At 35.8% G+C, this 13,794-nt stretch overlaps 1 protein-coding gene across 16 annotated transcripts in view; it reads right to left on the bottom strand.

Annotated features, from left to right (window-relative positions):
- Nucleotides 1-13,794, bottom strand: part of SOX6 (SRY-box transcription factor 6) — a 640,189-nt gene that overhangs the window by 244,521 nt on the left and 381,874 nt on the right. For all 16 annotated transcript variants that reach the window (XM_074230208.1, XM_074230209.1, XM_074230207.1 and 13 more), the window contains one exon: nucleotides 11,030-11,119. In XM_074230208.1, the coding sequence (XP_074086309.1) occupies nucleotides 11,030-11,119 (90 nt within the window). The remainder of the gene's footprint in view (nucleotides 1-11,029; nucleotides 11,120-13,794) is intronic.

Below are 13,794 nucleotides of genomic sequence, written 5' to 3'. Positions count from 1 at the left end.
TCATTTTTAGGTTGGTATGTCACCAAACATACTAATACATATTGAATGCAATCATAATTGCGCGAGACTACTTTTTTTAAAAATCTTTTTGTTCCCAAGTATTCTACATTCTTCTTTGTTAAAGCCTGTCACTTGTTACTCAATTTAGGCTTTCTTGATGGTATCAACAGAAATATTTCAGTCTTGTAAAGCTACTATAAGAGAAGATAGTGAAGAAATCTGGCAGCTGAAATACTTAAATGAAAGGGTGATTTCTAAAGTAAGATTTTGTTTTAAGTGCCTTATTTACCTGTTAACATAGTCTATCAAAGAAACATGAATGTTTCAGATTCCTACCCAATTAATTTAAGATATTCTTTAATGTGATCACTGATACCAGCCAGGGATGTTCTTAGCCTGTGTAATATTTATAATAAGAGCCAGTTATTAAACTTCAGTATTTTCTTTTATGTGTACATTGATTTCACTAATTAGATCCAACTGATCTTTCCCCCTGCAGATTGATTTTTTTAATCCTCACAGTTAACAATGATTCTAATGTATCATAACACTTTAGACCTTAATCATATAGCGGGGCTTTGCTCGTAGCTTTTGTTTGAGTTTTAATTAAGAAGACCTCGTGTCTCCAGCCCCGAGTGGGGGGAGGTTTTAATTGCCTGCATGTATATCACACAGACTTCAAAAGGAGGAAAAGATGTTTATAAGGGAGAGCACAAAGGGGCGCTCAGAAATGTCTGCAGCCATACAAAGCAGGGATAATTAAAAACCTATGGGTGCGGCTGCAATAGAAAGCCCAGCCCGTATATTTATTTCTAAAACTAGCTGCTGTGGGCCCTCATTGTTTGCAGAAGAAAGTGAGGCAGGAGGTAGACTGGGAAATAATCTCATGCTATTGATTACAGTGGTGTCAACAGAATATGCAGGGAGTCAAGTCATCTCAACCTGTATTTATTAAGTATTTTCTATGAGCTAGCCACTATGCCAGGCTTGGGATTCAAACTGCCCTCAGGGAGCTCACAGCCTCATGGCCAAGTTTTACACTGCTGTATGATGAGAATCTTGACTTCTTCATCATACTTGTATATGTGGTTTGCTAAAAATTATTCTTTGACATGAATAGAGTGGAATACCAATGAAGGCTCAGTCAGGCCTGGGTTCAAGTCCTCTTTCTGATGTTTACCAGGATTGCCATGACCAATCCATTCAACCTCTTTGAACCTCCATTTCCTCATTTGTAAAATGAGGGGGACAGGCTAGATGACATTCAGTTTTAAATCAATAATTCTTTTACAGTCTATGAATGTATACATTTAAAAGATCTATAATTTTATTATTGGAACTTGATATAGTTTGAACTTTCCAAATGTTAGGAAAAGATCTTCATGGGTAGCTATGGCCAATACAAAACATGGACTGGTAACCAATCTTCTGATACTAATGCTTTCCTTTTTTCATTAGGTTGGACTGGTCCTGGAAGGGCAGGTATATGTATAATCCATTGTCTAACCCTGTGCAAAGCCTTTCTAGTAGCATGTCAATGTTCTTCTGGCATTGCCTTTTCTGCTGGGCCACAGGAAAGCATCAAGAGAAAATTAACTTACTTTAATGGAGAAAGGCCTAGATACTAAATCTCCTGCTTCATCACCCCTTTAAGGTTTGTTATTGTTCTTGGTTGGGTTTTGGTTTTTTTAAACATCAAAAACACTGAAAATTAGAAAGTTAACATCATACTATTGGAAGAAAGTCTTTGAGACTCAGACACATTGTAAATAATAACAAGCAGCACACTTTCTCTGTGTCACCTTTTATATGAATTTTAGGCATTTTATAAACATAGGAGGCTAAGAAACCAAAATCAAAACAAGATGGGATCTTTGAGGCCTAGCCTCTTTTCACTAATCAGTTGATACAGTAGCGGTGGGTCTCCTCAGAAATACTATTCTGGGTTATTTCATTTTTCTATTTTTCACATTTTTATTTTTTATAATCCACACTTATTTTCTATTTCATTATTAATAAATTACTGCTTCATTACCACTGCCATCACTACACTTCCAGCATTCCAAAAATTAATTCTTTGTTGTTGTAGTATTTTTTAATGTTGAAAAGTAATGTGGATATGGTTTTACCAAGGGGCAAGAACATTAAAGAAAATGCATTACCATTTACTTTGCTGCAGCACTCCAAGGACCACTGGGACCTTCCATCTTACTTGTAGTTGGAATATCTTATATGTACCTCCCCCTTTAGAATGTGAGCATCCTGAGTACAGGACAGTCTTACTTTTCTATTTGTAGCTTTAGCACTTAGCACAGTGCTTTACAAATGATAATCATCTAATAAAAACTTTTTCATTCGTTCACTCATTTTAGTATTTATTTAAGTATTCCTGCTGCCTACTTTTCTGGTCTCCAATAAGGCTGGATGAAGCAACTGCCTTAGATTTAGCAATAGCCTTTCAAGAAATACACTTCTCTCAACATTTGAAAATTAGAGAGGAGCAAAGACAGACATAGAAAAGCAATGGATTGTTGAAAATAAAAGCAAAACAATGAGAGGGCTATACATTGTCCTAGGGAAAAAAGACAGCATGTGACAAAAATTTACAATGTCCAGAAATAAAATTGATGATCTCATAGTGTAGGTGAGTAGCAAATAGACAGGTCAGCTGTGCCCCAGGCAGAATGCACCCAAGCCCAAGGTTTGCTGTGAGGCCAATCCCGACTCTTTGGTGATAACAGAACTGCTTAAGTTACTTAAAGAATGACCTTCACCATTTGATCTTCAAAGACCTATCAGAGATTGAAAAAGACCATGACCCGCCACAGGAGCCAAGCAGCTACATGATGCCTCTTTTCTCCTCTACTCCCAAGATTTATGTTTGCAGCTGAGCCTGAAAACTAAACCAGGCTCTCTTTTGGTGGTGATAAGCAGCAGTGGCTGGCTGCCTTGTCCTACATTGAGAACTTTAAAAAAAAATAGATGTAAAAGGAAACTGGAAGCTGTAGCATTGCTATTGAATATGCATCTTTTTTTAAAAAAATTCTTATTTAAAGGCAGCTAAAACATTAAACATAGGTCAGTATGTCAGAATTGGAAGGGTTATCTAATATCATTCCTTTAATTTATAGATAGAGAAACTGAGACCAAGAATGGGTCATAGCCACAAAGCTAGGACTCTGGGGCTCCTGCCTTTTGAGCTCATTGCTTTTCATGGGATTCAAGAAATGTTTACTAAGTATGGACATGGGGAAATACCTTATATTAGACCCTAGTGGTAGAAAGGCCAAAGGAAAACCATCTCCCATCTCAAGGAGCTTCTAGTCTAGTTCAGGGTGGCATGAGATAAGGAGAGAAGAGAATGAGAAGGGAATGCAACATCATCAGATTTCAGCAAATACAAAGCAATATGAGGAAAGAGCAAGCTAATGGCTCTAGGAATGAAGGTGGTGGCTGAACTGAGTCTTGAAGTTACAAGATTTGTTTATATTGATGGGAAAAAAAGAGAGGGCAACTCCACATACAGAAGAGAGCTTAGGCAAAGATGATGAGGTGAGAGATGGAAATTTAACAACAAGATAGAGTGCTTGAGGAAAAATAATGAGAAATAAACTCAAGAGGCAACTTAGAGCCAGTTGATGATAAAAAATCATCTAGTTGGGGAATACATATTTTATGCTAAACAAAATGGAGGACCACTAGGGATTGGAAGTGGGGGAGTGACATGTTCAGAGCACTGCCCAAATTTCTAACTTCATGAAATTATAATAATAATGATAAAAATAATAATAACCTTCATTGCCTATACTATTTTTCAAATTAATATATATATATATATATGTATGTATGTATAATGAGCCAGGAACATGTATTCAAGTATTTTAACTCCAAATCCAGTTCTGTTTTGTTTTTTTTCCTTCTGCACCAAAACTTTTGGAGAGATCAAAAACACATTACTTTCTATAAAAAGTTCACAATTCCTACTGATTTCTACAGTTCACCTAAAGTAGATGCAAACTCAAATTTTCTAACTCTTATTCAAATTAGTTCTTTAACAAAGGAACATTTTTAGTCCTTAACTGTGAAATTAAACTGCGAAATATTATCTAGATTCTACAACTACCCTCCCCCTATACATAATGAAAGAGAGTAACCTTCAGATCCATTTAAGTTTTAAGGTTTGAAAAGAACAAGGGGAGTCATTTAGATTGTTTTTTTTTTTCATTTTGGCCCAGACTTGTGATTTGATCAGTATGGGGGAACTCCTGGTGTGGAAATTCCTTCCACCAATGCCTATCTGCGACTCCTTTGTAATTTGCCATCTTCTTAGAGAATTGCCCAGGCTAGTGAGAGGTTAATTAACTTGTCTAAAGTCCCACAACTATCATATGACAGAGATAGGGTTTTGAACCTCGGTATTCTTGTTTCCAAAGGCATCCCTCTATCCACTATAGCAGTTTGCCTATAAAAGCAAAAATTGTTACATGAAAAAAGCATAGCTCTTCTTTCTCTTTCCTCTATTAAGAAGAAAATCTCTGTTCTCAGCTACTTTGTTGAGCTCACCTAAGAAGCACATCCCACCTTGAAGCCTCAATGTAAATATTGATATAATTAATCATAAATGTCCGAGGAAAGAAAACACTATTTTCCTTATTTGGTCTGTATCACATAATTATTTTTTCACCCCTCTTATCATCTGTGTGTTTGACAAACATGAGTAGAAACAGTTTGTGCTACGGGTACAGCTAGCGTTCCTGTTTTCCTGGCAAGCTGCCCAGGGAGGCTCCTTCCCACCATGAAGATGCCAGCCCAAGTACAGAGGGCCATGTGTGCAGGGGAACAGGGAGGAGACTCACTGAGGTTCTCCCCAGAAGAAACCAAGCAGGACTGGGCCCCACCCTTCAGGGCAGGGGGAGAATGCTGGTGGTCTGAAGAAGAGTGGCCGAGTCATCTCTGCCTTTGGGAGTGGCTCCTAAGGAACGGCATCTTCTCTTCTAGTGCCCAACACCAGGGAAAGCATGAGAAGCCCAACCAGCAATTTTCTTCCCCTACATCATAACCCACGCCCCCAAAGACTCCATCCATCCCACCGACAGGCATAGAGGAACTCAGAGGTCGGACCCCTCTCCTGCTTTGCTCCTCATTGATGTCTCTGCATAAAGGCACAGAAATGATCACCTCTGTCACCCTTTTATATACAAATATATCATATACAAATAAATAGGAAAAAGGATAGAGAGACATAATTCCTATAACCTACTAAACAAATAACATGGAAACTTCAAGTAGGAAACTAAATATATAATATCAAGAATCACTAAAAATTCTGAAATTCTGAGTCACCACAGAGGTCATTCAACTCTATCTTCCTCCCAATGCAGGAACTTTCCTCTATAAAAACCTATAGGTGATCATCTCAGCTTATTCTGAACACTTTCCAGAAATGGGGAATTCACTATCCACCAAGGAATTCTGTCCCATTCAATTGGGGAATCATAGAATTTCAATATGAAGGGATATAAGAGATCATCCAGTTCAAGTCATATCTGAAAAATAATTGTTTAGATAGCTGTGTTTGTTACTGCTTAACCACCGCCCCTCTGCCTTCAAGGACCATATAGAAGAAATACAATCTCTCAGACTTAAATATTTTAAGTCTGCTATGAAATATTCCATAGATCTAATCATCTCCAAGATAAGCATTCCAATTTCTTTACATGAATCATAGATTCATTGATTTAGATCCAGAGAAGACTTCAGAGGCCATCTCTCCTCATTCCAAAGTCACCAAGTTCCACATTCTATAGATGAGAATACAGATCCATTTACTAAAGGTTAATGATTTCCCCAAGGTCACACAGTTAGCACCCAGTAGGGATAAGCTTTAAACCCAAGGTTTTTACAAATTCACTAACAGGCATATAGGTGGCAACCAATAAATGCTCATTTATTGACTGTTGGATTTTCCATATATGGCATGGTTTCAAGTCTCCAGCCTGATCACATGTTTCTAAGACGTGCTCCAATTTCTCAAAGTCTTTATCCAAAATAAGATTCTCATAAATAGAAAAAATATTCCATCTATGACTTAAAAAGGACAGATCCTTTTTCTTTATTATAATTGCCTTTTCTAATTGTTTGGTTTAGCCATTTGTCTAAAGCCTCACCTAACCTGTAAGTTGACTTGGATCTCACTGGCTATTCAGTTTATAACAATTATAGTATCATATACTAGAGAGAGTATTACAAATTTAGGAAATCCTGTGTATGAGGAAATGCTAAGATATTATTACTATTATTAATTATAAGAGGCAACATGCATACTAGTCATCTTACAATAGCTTTGAAGCCAAGAAAGTCCAGGGCCAAATCCTGTTTCTGAGACAAAGCTATGAGAAGTAATTTCACCTCTTGGTGACCCCAGACAACTCCAAAGACAAATTGCTAATCTGTATTGTGGAAGGGACTTTCCACACCAAGAGTATAAGAAATAAAACTCTAGCTCACTGCTCAATTATTATAATAACTCACATTGTAGGTTTTGAATGTTTGTAAAGTACTTCATTCACAATATTATCATTCCCACTTTGTAGATAAGGAAAGAGGAGTGTCTATTCTCTGCTCACAATAAGTCATAAATACTTATGAAATTGGAACTGAATTGCTAACTTGAAAAATAAAGCTTTTTTTTCATAAAGTGCTCAGATCAACAGGGACTTCTTTTCCCCCTTTCCCTTTATTTTAGGCTAGATCTATGTTAATTAATAGGTATGGACCACTCCTTCTATTAATCGAGATCAGCAATCCATAACTTTAGAAAGTTGTCTAAACCATTGAGAAATTAAATGACTTGTCCACAGTCATACAGATAATATAAACAAAGAAAAGATTTGAACCCAGGTTTTACCAAGTTAAAGGCTCACCCGTTATCAACTTTGCTTAATTTTCCTCCCTTTAAATATGGAGGGCTTACTCCCTAAAAGTTTGAAAATGATGCTACTAGTAATGATTGCTATCTGCTGGTGAAGGATAATTGAAAAGACATCACAGACACATAAGTTTTTATGATAAGGATAATGCAGAGAAGGGTTCTTCATCACCCCTGGGAACAAATGAGCAAGAACAAAAAGAGCCTAAGGAGTTTCAAGAGACTGATGAGAAGGTAAAAAAGAACTTCTTGGCTCAAAGTGACAAAATCTTAGAAGAGATACCCATTCAAATCCTAGTATCAACATTCCTGGAGAATCTTTGCAGGAGAACTCAGAGGCAAAAGAGGACGGTACAGGCAGGAATGACCTCATAGAGAAATGGTAAACAGAGAGAAGAAAGGAGGGTTATTCCACTAGGTTGCTGCTGATGATACTTAAGAAACATGGAGTTTGTGGAAAGGATTCACGCATACATTTTAAAATTTGTAGCAATCTTTCTGCAGACTGAAGAATTTGTCTTGTGCATGTATGTATTACTATTTTTTCAAATAGATACAAATGCAATTGTGATGAAAAAATACAAATTCATTTCAAAAAAACATTCACTATAGCTTTTCATCATAAATTGTCTTGCTCAATTGATAACAACCCTATTACCCTGCAGATGTTTGTGAAATTTAGGATGCTTAAAAACCAGTCTTGCTATTTGAAAGAGTTATGAACCATTGCTCTAGAATCTATAATAATTATTATCATTATTATTATCATTATAGATAAAATTAATATAGTACCTGCTATATTAATAGCAGGCACTATGTTAAGCACTTTTTTAAACAAATATTTTATTTTCATAACAATTCTGGGATGTATATATGCTATTTTTGTCCCCATTTTAAAATTGATAAAGTTACTTGTGCAAGCATGCATAGCTACTGTCTGAAACCAAATTGGAACTCAGGTCTTCCTTGACTTCTAGGCCTACTGCTCTATCCACCATGTCTTCCAGCTTCATTGTTTTTAAGGAAACCAGGTGGTGGGGAAGAGGCTGATTTATCTACAACCAAACCCATGGATCTTACATGTAATAAAAATGAATAGCTTGACTCCCTCATTGTTGGGCAAATACATCAGGGAAGTTAAAGGCAGAATTTAGGATCCATAATACACCAAAAATCATGGCAGTAGTATGATAGTGAAGTGCATCAGAAATAAACTACATTCCCATCATTTGGTGAATATCTAAACAAATTATAGTGTATGGATATATTAGAATATTTTTCTACCAAAAGAAATGATCTCTATGAATAAACAAAGAAGTTAGAAAAATAAGACAAGGGCAAAATGAAGTAAGTGGAACCAGACAAACTATATATATGACAACAATAATGGAAACAGAAATGGACAGAACAACTATAATAACAAAACTGAACACTACACAATTAGAGTGTCCAAGTTTAGATCCTACCTTTCCTCCTTCTATCAGACTCACTTGATATATTGGTTAGCTTGGCTGAAAAGCTTTTTATTTTCTCTTTTTTACTCTTTGTTATAAGGTAGGAAAGGGAGAAGGATGTACTTGGAAAAGAAAATTATAAAATAAAACAATAATTGTTTAAAATTAAAATCATCAGGATTTACTTCATGAAAACAAGGACTCAGGGAAATAAATCAAACTAACACACTTTTGGTGGGGCTGTTAATTGGTCCAAACATTCTGAAAGAACAATTTAAAATTCTGCCAAATAGGTCACCAAACTGTGTATACCCTTAAACCTGATGATCTCAGTACTGGGAATGTGCCACAGTATAATCAGTCAAATAAAAGACCAAAAAAAAGGTTCCATATATCCAACCAAATATTCATAAAAATACTTTTTGCAATAGTAAAAACCCAAACAAAATGGGCAGCTACCATTTGAGGACTAGCTAAACAAATTGTGTTATAGACAAAATGGATTATTATCATAAACCCAAAAAATGGTGGATATGAGGAATTCCAAGAAATATAGAACAACTTTCAGAATATTCAGAAGGAAGAAAGCAAGATCAAAACAACAACACAATGAACAAAAAAACACAAATGAAAATAACTGTAAGAGACTTTGGAACTCAGATTAATCAAAATGGGGAAGGGAAGATAAAGGAAGGTCAAAAGCAAACAAGATACTGTGTTAAACACTTTACAAATTGTTACCTCATTTGATTTTCTCAATAAATTATTTTAGTTCCAGAGGATAAATGGTAAAACTTGATAATAAATATTGTCAGATTAAATGATTTATTTTGTTTAATTGTTTGTGTTTTGCTGTTAAAAGGAAGAATTTTAACAGATTTATTGGTGAATGATAGTGATGGTGGTCTTAAAAAAAGTATCAGTAAAACTTTTTCAATTTTTTACTGTTACCTATTCAATAACAAACCTTGAACAATCTTTAAAATGGGAATCAATACATCTTAAAAATGGATATATTCACCCGCCTGAAGATCTGATAAGGGCTCTGAACTATGTCTCACACATTTTTAATTTCATCTCAGATACATATTACTTATGTGACTCTGGGAAAGTCCATATTTTTTCTGCTATAAAATGGTGGAAAGATACACTGAGATCACTTCTAACTCTAACATTATAATTTTGTCTTATATAAATCCAATGAGATTTAATAAAATCATATTAGTTGATTCATTTTCTAAATATCTTTTATTTAGAGGTGCAATCATTCATCTTATTTAAACAAAAAACTGTCTAAAAGAATCTGATTCAAAAATTAAATCAATGGAATAATGCTAACTAATAAATTCAACTGTTGAGTATGGGCATAGCATCATTAAGATTTTGAGCCAGAAAAGACCATGGTGACCATAAGGTCATAGATTTTAAAAAGGAAAGGATCTCAGAGGGCACCTTGTCCAACTCTCTTTCATTATATAGATGAAGAAACAAGGTGCAGAGCAGGGATGTTCTTTGCCTATAAAAACAACAGTAAGTAGAGCCAGGATTGAAATTCAGGTTCTCTGAGTTCAAATTTAGCCCTCTTTCTACTCCATTGGACAAAAGAATTATGAAATCATAGATTTGGAGCTGGAAAAGAACTTGAAAAGGCACCTAGTTCAACTTCCTTATTTTATTTTATTTTATTTTATTTTATTTTATTTTATTTTTAGGCTTTTGCAAGGCAATGAGGTTAGGTGGCTTGTCCAAGGGCACACAGCTAGGTAATTATTAAGTGTCTGAGGCTGGATTTGAACTCAGATCTTCCTGACTCCAGGGTCAGTGCTCTATCCACTGCATCACCTAGCCACCCCCACTTCCTTATTTTATAATTGAAGAAACTGAGCCCCTGTGAATTGAATTATCCATGGTCACATAAGCAATAAGTGATCTATACAAGGTTTCAATTTGGGACCTCTGATCAAAGTCAGTCCTATTGTGCCATCCAATAACAGCTGGCACTCATATTGTACTTAAAACACTTTCTACCCATCATCTGAGTGGCACCACAATCATATGGGGTGGGTACTGCAGGGTAGGTACCATTCTCATTTTATAGATAAGAAACTGGGCCTCAGAAAATTTTAAATGATTTTTTCCAACATCAAAAGTTGTCCAGGGACAGGATCCAAACCCAGGTTCTCCTGATTCTAGGTCTAGCAGTGTCTTTTATTCCTTTACTTCAAAAACAATGACCTTTACACTGAGTGAATCAACAAAGATAATAGTACAAACATGTGAGTAAAATGTTTAGAGCTCAGGAAAGAATCTTTGTCTTTTTTTAGCACCAATATTCAAGAGTTTGCTGCTATATATTAACAAATATGACCCATGAGCAGATAGTATAATAAATTAGCCCATTAGAATGGGCTCACACTCCATTAAGTTGTGAGTTCCTTGAAGGCAGGTTTGGTTTGATTTTGCTTTTTTGCCTTTTATTTGTTTCTTCAATGCTTGTTAATATAGTGCCTGGCACCCAGTAGGTTCCTTCTTCAATGCTTATTGATTTGATTGAGCTCAAGATCAACATTTCCTTGTATTCAGCAATCACTTTGATAAGTACAACAACATATCCACATTGGTACATTGCATATTTTGCCTCTCCTACCTTTAATTTCTCCAAGAAGCTCACTGGCATTTAATCTTTCCATTTTCTCCTTCCAGTCTTTTGAAAGTAGTTTTTCCATGCAGGATGAGTCTGCCACAAAGAAAAAAGAAATACAAATTTAATGAGTGTCTTTGAAACTCATCAATTCAGAAGGCTGGCTCACAGAGTCACTCTCCTATTTTAAAATTTGCACAGCTACAACAGCTACTCAAAAAAAGGCTTCAGGGAAACTCAGCAGCCTCCCTGGAGTCACATTGCACCACTAGAGTTTTTTAATGGCAAGGTTTCCGAAATTTGTCTGATGAGTGAATAACAGAATGATTGATTCTGTTTCTTTCTACAAAAGGAGAAAAGAAATAGTCCATGTCAACAGACCCCTACCCCCATCCAGGGGTCAGTCTCCAACAGCCAAACATCAAGTGACCATACTGTTTTCTGCAGTAAGATCATAACATTGTAGATTTCAAATAATTAGGGAGCTGAGGCATCGTTTAGTTGAACCCCTTCATTTTACAAGTAAGGGCATTAGAGAAGTTAAGTGATTTGACCGAGGTCATGTATTGATAAAAGTGTTTTAATGCCTCATAGAAAAGATTAATAAATTGTACTAAATGATGACATCATTGGAAATACCAAAAGTTTATCTTGACTGCTTTTTGTATTTCAGATGGGATTTAGGCAAAATAGGTACCTGCCATTGCTTCTTTGTTGGCATTTTTATCATCCTTTTGTAAAGTTCAGTGAATATTTATACTATATTTATGGAAAGGGAAGCAGACATCTCTGTGTTTCCTTCCAGTGAGTTTCCATATCATATGTTGCAACTTTAAATCCAAGTATTTTCTTTTGAACCAAAATAAAGCTTAGCCTAGAACCAAGAGTTTTTTGAGTAATAATGGTAGGACTTCATAGGAGAAACCAACAACCTCAAACCATTTGTTTCTTAAAAAAAAAAAAAACTTGAGGCAGCTAGGTGGCACAGTAGATAAAGCACTGGCCCTTGAGTCAGGAGTACCTGAGTTCAAATCCTACCTCAGATACTTAATAATTACCTAGCAGTGTGGACTTGGGCAAGGCACTTAACCCCATTGCCTTGCAAAAACTAAAAAAAAGAAAAAACCCTTAAAGGAAATTTTTGATTAAAAAATAGTTTCCACTTAAAGAGAGAAGCTGAGAGAAATCAAGATGAAATTGTATGACCCTATCATTAAGGGGAAGAGGCTGTGACTTTTTTATGTAAATGGCCTGTTTTCATAAAAATAGATCTTATCTCTTCCATTAATGTAACCATATTGCCTTTCTAAATACAATTAGGGACTCTAGTGATGGGGGTCACAAAGATAGGAAGTGATTCTACTGGACTAGTCACAGACTCATGCTGACTACAGACATTTAAGATGAAGAAGATATCCACAGGGTTGATGTTGGACCTTTTATCATCAGATTGATTATCAAAACAATAACAGATATAAAACACTTTAAAGTTTGTCAAATAACATACCTATTTTACCTTAATTTTCTTCAGTACTTTGCAAAAGAGGAAACATGCTTAGGAAGAGGTTAAATAAGTTCTTTGGTCACAAAGTTAATTATGGAGAGATAGGATTTGCACCTAGATCTTCCTGACCAACCATTTAGTGGTCCCATACTACACCGTAACATCTCTGTAGTTGTTGCTTAACAATTCAGCATTTCATTGTGCTTTTGATATGGCCTTGAGTTCTTGAAGTCTGTGCATGAAACCATAAGATCTGGCAAATTCTACTTAAAGCAGAAAAGATTTTGAGTATGGAGCTGGGAATCTTGGACTAGCCTGACAATGTTCAGAAAAACTCACATTAGGGGAGCTATGGGATGAGGGAAGTTTTGATCACATCAGCTCTCCAGGACTTGGGAGCTGGGATCTGTGGCAATGAAAGGAGTCCCCACACTGACTGGATCTGGGATCCCTGAAGCTGAAGGTGCCTAACTACATTGCTCACAACTCTTAGATTTTAAACTTAGCTTTTTAAAGAGTGTTTTTAAGATTTTAATCTTAGTTTTTTAAAGATTTTAAAGAGCAAAAATCACAGAGTATAGAACCCTACATCTCTGAAATCTCAATCTTTAGTAGAGTCATTCATATATACTTTAAACATTTATTTAGAACCTACCAAATGCATATAGATTGGGTAGGTGTTGTAGGAAATATCACATTTAGATATGGATTAATTAACAAGCACAATACACTTGATATTAGGCATGCCAAGATGAAAAATGGGACAATGCCTATGCTTGAGGAGAATACATGCCAACAAGAGACAACATATGTAATGTCTATTTCCTTCATACCTACATACATGTATGTATATGGTATAAAAAATGAAGAGAGGACATTAGATCAAGAAAAGCTTTCAATAGAATAGGGGTCCTTAACTTTGAATCTGCAAAACTGGAAGATTTCAAGGGGTCTGTAAACCTGAGTGGTGAGAAAAATTACATCTTCATTTTCACTAAGCACTAACAGATGCATTTCCAAGACAAGAAACTAACTTTCCTTGACCAATCTAACTCCATTCTTCCCTCTACTCTGGAAGCCCTTGGATCCTTTGTCCTTAATGCTACTTTGTCCCATCACAAAATCCAATCCTGGATAATTTCCACCAAGAAGAGGAGCCAAACCCCTTGGTTGTGTGCTCCCAGGGACCATTCTTCAACCCAGTTATTTTCTATCCTATCAGGGTGACTGTAGAGCCCACTCTCCCTCTACAACCCTCCCCACTCCT

Source organism: Macrotis lagotis, chromosome 3 (genome assembly GCF_037893015.1).
Source record: "Macrotis lagotis isolate mMagLag1 chromosome 3, bilby.v1.9.chrom.fasta, whole genome shotgun sequence".
NCBI classification, from domain to species: domain Eukaryota; kingdom Metazoa; phylum Chordata; class Mammalia; order Peramelemorphia; family Peramelidae; genus Macrotis; species Macrotis lagotis.
Note: the sequence above shows the minus strand (reverse complement) of the source record. Positions and strands in the feature narration are given on the sequence as shown.